The sequence below is a fragment of the Brassica napus genome, chromosome C9 (genome assembly GCF_020379485.1).
Source record: "Brassica napus cultivar Da-Ae chromosome C9, Da-Ae, whole genome shotgun sequence".
In the NCBI taxonomy this organism is placed as follows: domain Eukaryota; kingdom Viridiplantae; phylum Streptophyta; class Magnoliopsida; order Brassicales; family Brassicaceae; genus Brassica; species Brassica napus.
The window spans coordinates 60,608,108-60,618,157 of NC_063452.1; the positions used below are offsets into that span (position 1 = coordinate 60,608,108).

The window sequence follows — 10,050 nt, forward strand, 5'->3', positions numbered from 1 at the left end:
TCCGTCCTTTTGGTTTCGCCTTCGGGATAATCTTCGGCCCCTAGGATTATTCTCCGGTTGATTTGCTCCCTGATTAATGTCCTTGTTACAGGTTCCTGCAGCAAGGTAAGCATTCATCTACTGGTAATCGAATAGCAGCTTAGGAATTAGTTAGTGAAGCTCTAATCACTCTCTCGGGTGTTGACTAGACTTTATTGTCATTGAAAGTTTTTTTATCTTTTTTGGGGGGCTTTCCTTGACCCATGCTTTGTTAGCAATCTTAGATGCAGTAGAATTTAATCCTTCAAGGACTGTTGAATCTCTTGGACCATTATTTCTATAATGAATTCACATACTTATCAAAAAAAAAAAAGTGAAAGATAAACTTGCATGTTTTTTTACCAGATCAAGAACTCAACAAAAAAATGGATAGAGAAAGTGAAAGAGAGAGAGAGAGAATAGATGAACAGAGTGTAAAATAAATAGATAAAATCAGATAAGTAATAAAAGGGAGATATCCTCCTCAACCAAGCTGTCCACGTAGGCAATTTTAATCAACCAATTAGACAGGGTGTTTTTGCCATGTCAAATATGTGTTGATTTCTTGGGCTTCGACTTACCGTAATTTTTAAAACAATCGAACCCAGCCCATTAGACCATAGACAGACCCAGCCAGCGACCAAACCATTTCGACCTCTCCCTTACGCGTCTCTCAAATCCTATTAACCTAAATCGAATCTTCGTCCCTTTGTCGATTCTTCATCTCCTTTGTCGATTCCTAATTTTTGCTCTTCCTCTTCTTTGATCCGTTTCATGATCTGACCCTAAACAATCAATACAACTCCACTTCGTTCTCTCTTTACTCTCATTTATGGATTCGTTTTGCTTTTCTCCTTCAGATTTTGTTTATATAACTCTTAATCCGCATTTTCTCCTTCTTTTGTTTATACAACTCTTGATACGAGTCTTATTCCGATTAAGCTTTGTTGCAATGAGTTCCAACGGAAGTTCCATCTCCGAGAAACCAAAAGGCGTTGAGTCTGACTCCTCTCCCGGACCGATCAAACCCATCGGAACACCCCATGTCTCATCCAACCACTCAATAGGCGATCTCCACTCGAAGCGAGACAAAGGCGAAGCGTCGGTCACTTCCGGTCTGACCAAACTCAGCGGCAAAACTACTGTCTCTTCCGGCGTCTTGATCGGCGTACCTATGTCGAAGAACCCCAATGGTAAGAACCCTTATCGTTTCATTATGAGATTATAGTGTCCGTCTGATTACCAGTATAAAAAATAGAGAATCTGAAGCTATGAGGTTTAAAACAATGAGATGAGCAAAATAATTGTTTTTAGTAGATAATTTTTATACTAGAGTAAATAGAAACGCATGTGAAATTGTGGATTTTTAGTTCCCTTTTTTAATGATGGTAACGTTCGTATTCCTATGCAGGTGCGATCATTCACAGCACGAAGGCTGGTGTCTCCTCAGGTGTTAGAGGCAAATCTGCTGTCTCTTCCCGCGTCAGGGGAAAAGCTATTGTCTCGGCCGAAGTGGTGGCTTTCAAAGATGTGAAATACGGACCTCATGACGGCGAGTTGAGGTTCCGGTTGATCCATTTTTGGGAAGCTCGAAATATTGTGTCAAAGGTGCTTATCGGTCTCGAGATGCTTCTCATCGACCAAGAGGTATAACCCAAAATCTTGCTTACAGTTTAGTTTAGAAATTGAAACTTATCGTTCTAGACTTTACTTTGGCAGAGACTTTATGATTAGAAAATAATTTATGATTTTGGTTTCTTGGTCTCACTTTGGCAGTTTAGTTTTGCTAATAAAAAAAGAGAACATATTCCATTAAAACTTTGACTGATGAACATTTTAGATAATTTATAGCAAGTGTTTGCTTTTATTGATAGTACAGTAACTATAATTTTTTTGTTGATGCGTTTCTATGATTTCCTGTCTAGCATTTCTGATTTAATTTCTTTACTGATGATAACAGGAGACTGTCATCCAGGGTTTCATCCCAGCTGGGAGGATAGACACTTATTTGCCACACATGAGAGCTGGTGGCCTTTACAGACTCAACAGTTTTTTCGGTTCTCACAACAAGAATTTGTATCGTGTTGCGGAACCAAGTTTCACCATCACATTCTCATCGACTTCTGACCTCTCTAATCTAACGGACAGTCCGGTTTGTTTCCTTGAGGACCGGTTCCGGATCCATGGATATGAGGAGTTCGATGCTGCCTGCGACTTGAGAGGGGATCTTTATGGTAAGCTCCCCGTGTTATATAATGTGTTTAAATCGATCAAGTATGTTCAGCATTCTTTGTCTAGGATAATGTTTTGATCTACACTTACAATTTTAGGCTACATTTTTGGGTTTATGATATATAAAGCATTGAGTTTGTTTATTTTATCTTGCAGATTATGTTGGCCACATCAAGCTTGTGAATGGACAGGTTCTAAGTGATAGTCTCATGCTAGATGATGCCGAGATGGCTTCATCACGCCGCGTCTTGCTCCATGTTCAAACACATGAGTAAGCTAATCTATTTTTTTTCATATTCATATGTTGTCTCTCTTAACACATGTGTTTTGTATGTTATAGTGGTCCGGTGATGAAGTTGTACCTATGGGACAAGGCTGCCTCAGATTTTAGTGAGAAATTTAAAGCATCTGGAGGAACCGCACGTGTTGTTTTGGTCACTACTTTAAACCCGAAACGATTTGGAGGTCCGTATTATCAACCTTTTTAATTTTTAAGCAGGACACAGGATGGTCAAGGAGTCTTATCTGGTTAGGTTAGTTTTGGTAGTAGAGCTGCTTTTGGACATATACATATACATATGAGTAACCTATAGGTTCCGAGATAGCAAATATTAGACATATATATATTTCTACATCTCATTTACATTATAACTTTGCATATGTATTATAACAATGGATCTGTTATAGGTGCCCTCGCTCTCTCCTCTATGACGCCATCACGTGTTTTCTTGGACAAAGATGTTCAAACAACCGAAGAGTATCTCACTTGGTAAGCATTCTATATTTAAATTTTGGCCGTTGTATTCCACATTGTATTTGATGTTTGGGTGTTGGCTTCAGGATGAACGCGAACTTATCTGTTGCCAACAGAGTTAACGCAGACGTTGTCACTAAGACTGAGACAATGACCATAGGCGAGCTCTTATTCTATATTCAGCAGGAAGATGCCAAGGTTATACAATATCAATGATTAACGCCTTCAATATGATAGTCTTAATCTCTTAATTAATTGTTTCGCATCTTGCAGGTTGCTTGGTTTGAGTGCATAGCAACCATTGCTGATGTTGTGCACGGTTCATCCTGGTATTACATAGGCTGTGGTGTGTGCCACACTAAGGCAACCAAAGGGCCTACCACCCTTATGTGTAAAAAATGTGGGAAACCCGACATTGTTGGTGTTCCACAGTAAGTGACTCAGCTGTACTTATTCTTATACTTTAATGCACTCATTATAACTCTGCACATGACACAGGTACCTGGCCAAGATCTATGTGTATGATAATGAGGATCAGGCGTCTTTTGTGCTCCTCGGTGATGCTGGACATGAGTTATCCGGAAGAAAAGCTTCAGAGTTGGTTGCAAGTTATTTCGAGGTAATTACAACCCTGTGTGCTTATGTTATTTGAATCTATATTCTCCAAGATAGCTAGATATATATAGTGACAGTTGTTTAATGTATATTAGGCTAATGAGAATGTAGAAGATGACCACTTGGTTCCGGTACCTCAGGCTCTTATCGATACCATTGGACAGACTCGAAAATTCATTGTGAAAGTATCATATCACAATTTGACAGGCAAGACCCAAGCTTTGACTGTGACAAAGGTTCTCACCCCAGAAGATCAAGAAGCTGAAGCCCAAGGAACTCTGCAGAATGGAATTGCTGATGGTGATCCTTCCACATGCGTTGGGATAGTGAAGAGGGCTGCTGATAAGGTCGAGGCAGAAGACCCCAAGCGAGCCAGATGTGGCTAGGATGTGTTGAATCGTGGTTTTATGATTACTAAGACTCTATGCTTTGTTTTTTTTTAATCTCAGACTTTGTGTTTGCAACATTGAACTATCTTTCTTATTGTCTCTGCATAATGTTTTTTACCTTAAGTTTGATGTTTGAGTATCTTAGTTTTGTTGGATTTGAAGCTTTTACGAATTTGGTTGTTTTAAGTCTTGCAGTTTACATTTACAAATGCATTCACGAATAGATTTTTTAAGAAAAAATTGTGTTCTAATCATTAAAGGTTTTGGTTTTGAGCAACCATGTAGCATCATGCGAATTTAACATGGCTTAGGCTGTTGGTCTAGGAGGTTCAACTGATTCCATTATTAGGTTCATATTTTTTTTACAGCAAGATACTTAAGGATCTCAAGAAAGAGTTTGGTTGCAATGGTACACTGGTTGCAAACACAATAATTGCATATAAATAAATATATTATCAATTCAAATATCACTAGAATAAATTATTTACATATGTTCAGAATATTTAATATTAAATCAAACATACAGGGTTTTTTATCAAAGAACAATTATTTTATCACATAAAATACAATTTAAAAATACTCATGCATTTGAAATATTTAGTAAAAAAATGAATATCAATTTTTTACATATCACAAAAATATTTATTATAATAAAATTATACTTTTATTGTGTAAGAATATTAAAAACACTTATGTATATATAAAATTATATACAATATATATAAGGAGATATATCTCTTTTGTTTTAAAAAATTATGATGTAAACTATTATTTTGGATAACACAATATAAATTATTTTTATATAATGATGATTACCAAATAACAATTCATTATAATTTACGATAATATAATAACAAACCTAATTATTTATTTAAGATATGAATATTTTATAACAAAAAATAAATTATTTTAAGACAATGATAATTCTCAAATCAATAAAATTTCTTTTTAATTAATTGTTAATTATATACTAACAGATCTATTTATTTATTAAGGATAATAAATCTTTAAGCTGATTTAAATTTAAGTATGAGAGTTCAGAGGCAAAAAATCACTTTACAAATTATAATATAAATTATTAAAATAAATATAAATTAATTAATTAAATAAAAACTTAATTATACCAAACAATCCGCGCGTAGCGCGGATAAAAGATCTAGTGTTTATAAAAGAAAAACAGTTTTAACTTTTAAAACATGATTGAACTTAGTGGTGAAAGGGTGAGCAATTTTAGGAAACGTTACTTGAGTTTATGGAAAATTAAAATGGAAAACAGTTTTTTTTTCAAAATTATATTTTTGCAAGTTTATGCCAATTGTCAAATTTTTATGATATTCACTAAATGCTTGAGTTGAAATTTGTTTTAAGATTCAAGAATTTAGTTATATGTTATGTGTTACTTATTAGTATGCGGTGGTATAGTTGTTTTTCGATTATTCTTGCTTTGGTATTGTATCAAATTAACTAATTGTCCAACTCATAATTATAGATGTACAAATGTGGATTTGTGATAAAGTTTGATGACAATACTGTTTTTTTTAATTCTTATTCATAGTGGAGTGTGCATGTGTCAGAAAGAGGCCAATATCAACTTTTATGTTTTTGCGTATGAATTATAAATATATATATTATTTTGTATAATGCATACTTGCTCTACAACATTTGCTTGATAGATAGATGTAGTATATAAGGGATTGGCTGAAGTTCATGAATTATATAATTTGTACTTAAGGCCCATATATATACTACGACAGGCCATATATGATGGGCTTAAAACTCTCGGTATCGTTCGGAGGCTTTGATCTCGTGTTGGGAGTGTCCAAACTCAACTGTATAATCGTCCGTCGTTAAAACGTGAAGAAGTAAAAAAAAAATGGCGATCTCTTTCATGGTTACTTGTCACCTGAAGCAGCCTTACGCATCTGCTTCTCCTACTCCTCATGATAAAGGTTTATACATTTCTCAAATTTGTTGATTTCGAACGTATTGGTTGAAGATTGTGTGACGGTTTCATCAGGAAGAGCATGTAGATACACGGGCCAAGCAGTGGTACGCTTCCATCGACTTGATTAGGGTTTTGGACGTTTAGGTTTTGATAAGTTTTTGGTTTCAATAGAGAGCTCTGCCGATACGTGTGATAACAGTGGGGAAAAAGAGATCGGAAGGTGTTCGACTCTTGGTCGATGAGTACAAGACCAAGCTTAAACCGTATTGCTCCTTTGAGGATTCTTTGGTTCGCTCCAATCCTCGAAATGCTCAGTACGTTGATTCGATTTTTGGAGATAAAGCTCAGTAACTTAGATGGCTTTGGTTTGAAGTCAATAGTGTTTTTACTCGTAGGGATGTTAGAGCTCAGGTTGAGGATGAAGAAGTGGCTGTGATGAAGCTTATTGGGCCTGATGTTTGGGTATTATTGAAATCTCTTTAGAATCAATCTGTAATTAGTCATTCTTGATGGTCTGATTGTGAGATTTTAGGTTGTGGTGCTTGACGAGAGAGGCCGTGACGTTGATTCAGAACAGATGGCTGAGTTACTTGGGGATGCAGGCAATAGTGTAAGCTTTGGCCTTTCCCTTTGTTCTTAGTCTTCTTGGAAAGTTATCAAACTGATTGAAGTTAATCTGATTCATCTTGAGGAAACCTTTCTTTACAAATGGAAAGGCTTAAGAGGACTTGTTAAGCAGGAGAGAATGTTTGACTCTGTGGCGATCTCTGTTTTCAGGGAGCTTCGAGGATATCGTTTTGTATAGGTGGAGCTTATGGACATGGAAGTGAAGTGAGGAAGCGAGCTAATGTGACCATTAGACTCTCCTCCATGGTCCTGAATCATCAGATAGCTCTTGTTGTACTTATGGAACAGCTTTACAGGTGATAACATTGTTACTTCTGTCTCTGCATTCCAATTATACTATGAGATGATGTAATTGGTTTCCTGTTTTCAGGGCATGGACTATTCTCAAGGGCCAAAATTACCATCATTGAGGGTGTACATGAATCTACTTTTTGGGTTCTTTTATTTTCGAGTTCTCCTGTCTAGAGAAACTACATTGCTAAATATAGCTTCTCCGCCGATAGTTGTATCAGAGATTGTTTATTGAACGTCAAATTTTACTTGCTTCTGATCCAGTTCATATTATGGTCATCGTTGAGTGGGACGTCTGTTCTTGTTTGTTGCATCACTATTTTTTGGTTATATAAGGACTGAATGAATGAAGAAGCAACAGTGGCTATTCAACAAATGATCATTCTCCATAGATCTCCATCTAAAGGAAGGAGGAGAGAGGAGACCTTCCCGTGATTAAGATCATCTTCCCTGCCTCTTGCAGATTTAATGCCAAGGAAGAACGAAAAAATGAAGAAACTGATTCCACTATTAAGGTAACTATTTGTGATTTATGATCATTATTCATTCTCCTTATTGTACATGTGTATATATAAAAAAAGCAATCGTCTAAAGCAACTCTATTGGCCACAATACAGATGACACTAGAGCTGAGACAAGATAGGAACCATATCAGGCCGTAGCTTAGGCAACGCGACAAGTGGCTCAGCCTTAGACATTGCCACACCAAAAACAGCCCTCATGTCTATATCTCCTTCATCTACCTTCTCCCAATCAAAACACTGAACCAATGCTCCGACAGCAAGCGCCACTGTCCTCATTCCAAATCCAGCTCCAGGGCATGCTCTCCTCCCAACTCCAAACGGCAAGAACCTGTAACCATCTCTATCGCCAAGAAACCCTTCAAATCTCTCAGGCTTGAAAACATCCCCGTCTTCCCAAAGCTCACCGTTTCTATGAACATCCCAGGCATTTACGAACAACATTGTGTTTTCCGGAAGCTCGTAGTTGCCTAAGTTGAATCTCTTTGATGAGCAGTGAGGAAGCAAGAGTGGAGCTACGGGGTATAGCCTGAGCGTCTCGTAGATGACACACCGAAGATAAGGTAAGCTCGAGAGATCGGAGTCTTGTATAATCCCTTTTTGCTTAGCATTAGATTTGATTTCTTCTCTGAGCTTCTCAAGCTTATCAGGATGGTTCAGCAAAACCGACATTGCCCATTCCATTACCGCAGGTGAAGTATCAGTTCCGCCGTTGAACATAAGCACTACGATTCCTTTGATGACATCATCTGAGTAGAACTCTGGTTCTGTTTCTTGAAGGCGTAAGAACTTCTCCACTACCGAACCGGTTGAATCAAATTTCTTCATCCGAACATCATCAATGAGTCGTTGAAGATACTCATCTCTCATCCTCTGCATCTCCATCACTCTCTTCTCAATACCTTTGAACCCAATCCACCTCAACACTGGGAAAAAATCGCAGACGTTCATCGACATGCTCGAGAAGAACCTCGACTTGAAATCATCAAAGAACCTCTTCTCTGATTCCGGACCGCTCTCTTCAACGCCACGACTCCCAGAGACTAACCTGAGCATGACCTGAGCAGTGAGAAGCGTGAAATGATACTTGAGATCCACTTTCCTAGAGTCAACGGATGATCTGAAGAGTCTCGAACAGAGATTCAAGACTTCTTCGTTACGGATAAAGGAGTTCTTCTGGAGACTTGTGGAGGAGAAGACCTCGAGGGTGGAGAGACGGCGGAGAGTTCTCCAGAGATCTCCGTAAGGAGCGAGTCCGAAGTTCTTGTAGCCGTAGCTGAAGTGATCAGAGGTGATGGTCCTGGGGCGGTTCGCGAGGGTTTGGTCGTGGTTGGTGAAGCACTCTTCGATGGATTCTGGGGAAGAGAGGACAAGGACGGGACGGCATCCGAATTTTAGAAAGAGAACAGGGCCGTGGACTGAAGAGAGGTGATGGAGAGCTTGTGGTAAAGGAAACTTCTTGATAAGGTGAAGATGGCCGATGATGGGAAGAGACGTAGGGGTTGGTGGTAACTTGGAGTTTTGACTCCAAAGGGATCTGGCGAAGAAGAAGAAGATAGGAGCTGTGAGAGAGAAGATGATAAACCAGAGATTTTCCATTTTCTTCTTTTTTTTCTGGTCAAGGCTGAAGATTGATTGACAAGAAGAGGACGAAAGATGAATTAGAGATATCAACAAAACAATTGACAGTGGTTATTTTTTTGTTTATCCCACACATAGAAAATTGAATTACAACATGTTTTCAACGAGTTTGGTCGGAACTGAAGCTTCTTGATATACATTTATGTACATTTTTCTTAGTGTTGGTAGTAAAGTAGAAGATGGTCAATTTGGTGGGTTTGTTCTTACTTGTCTCTTGCTATCTAGGTTTGTTCTTGCACGTAAGATAAGAGGTATATTTCAGTTGTGACTATCATTTGTTTGTTCTTGAGGTCAACTGTTTTGCAGTTTGTATAATTGTTGATCACATTCTTTTCGTGATAACAGATAAAGACTTAGTTGACAAAACATAGAAAAATGTAGGATCTTAAAGTTGATGTTCATTTGTTTTAACTGAGGTTGAGCTGGCTCCTCGGATGAGCTTATTTTTCTAATCCTAGGTTTTGACATTGACTTGGTGGAAGTCATTTTTCAGACTATTATTTTTCTCATAAGTATATCCGTGCGTTTTAGTTTCAATTTCTCAAAAAGGTGCAAGGCTTTTTCTTTTAAATGATGCAGGCCAAGGTTCTTCTTACTTAATGTGCATTGACATAGTTTACAGATGGACCACCTGAGTTGTTGGTGGACTAATCCTCTCTTGTTCAATAACTAATTGTGGTGGTGTGCATAAACTAGTTCTCTGGAAAATGTTAGTGTTCATGATCCACGTTTCGTTGTGACTTGGTTGGAAAGCCTTTTTTTTTCTTTTCTTTTAAGTCACTCACTGCCTTTATTATGCCTTCTGCTTACCTTAAAGAAGGATTTAGGATGACCACTAAACATGTTTGTTTACTTTTAAGGTCAACTATTTTGGTGACTTTTGTAACTTGGCTCTCAGGTTTAGTCGTTGACTTGCTGTGAAGTATATACATATAGTAATTCCACCCAGTCTTAGGTCTCTTGTGATAATACTAGCTGTGTTTCTTCCTGTGCAAAAATGGCCAGCTCTATGCTCTT

General features: G+C 37.7%; 2 protein-coding genes and 1 long non-coding RNA gene across 4 annotated transcripts; 2 read left to right on the forward strand and 1 right to left on the reverse strand.

Annotated features, from left to right (window-relative positions):
• Window positions 1-709: 709 nt before the first annotated feature.
• Window positions 710-4,194, forward strand: LOC125593158. Of its 2 annotated transcripts, XR_007329098.1 has the most exons (4): window positions 710-2,252; window positions 2,407-3,019; window positions 3,091-3,623; window positions 3,715-4,194. It is a non-coding gene; the product is annotated as an uncharacterized LOC125593158 (long non-coding RNA). The 2 variants fall into 2 exon arrangements; XR_007329097.1 differs by having other exon boundaries at window positions 2,407-3,623.
• A 1,584-nt stretch (window positions 4,195-5,778) lies between these two features.
• LOC106412574 (putative RNA methyltransferase At5g10620) lies at window positions 5,779-7,139 on the forward strand. Its single transcript, XM_013853495.3, has 7 exons — window positions 5,779-5,957; window positions 6,026-6,057; window positions 6,125-6,267; window positions 6,349-6,415; window positions 6,486-6,563; window positions 6,731-6,876; window positions 6,951-7,139. The coding sequence occupies exons 1-7, from the start codon at window positions 5,882-5,884 to the stop codon at window positions 6,988-6,990; spliced, it is 582 nt and encodes a 193-aa protein (XP_013708949.1). The 5' UTR covers window positions 5,779-5,881; the 3' UTR covers window positions 6,991-7,139.
• Window positions 7,140-7,361: 222 nt separating this feature from the next.
• LOC106412564 (cytochrome P450 81C13-like) lies at window positions 7,362-9,223 on the reverse strand. Its single transcript, XM_013853471.3, has one exon. The coding sequence runs from the start codon at window positions 8,989-8,991 to the stop codon at window positions 7,495-7,497; it is 1,497 nt and encodes a 498-aa protein (XP_013708925.1). The 5' UTR covers window positions 8,992-9,223; the 3' UTR covers window positions 7,362-7,494.
• Between the last annotated feature and the right edge of the window lie 827 nt (window positions 9,224-10,050).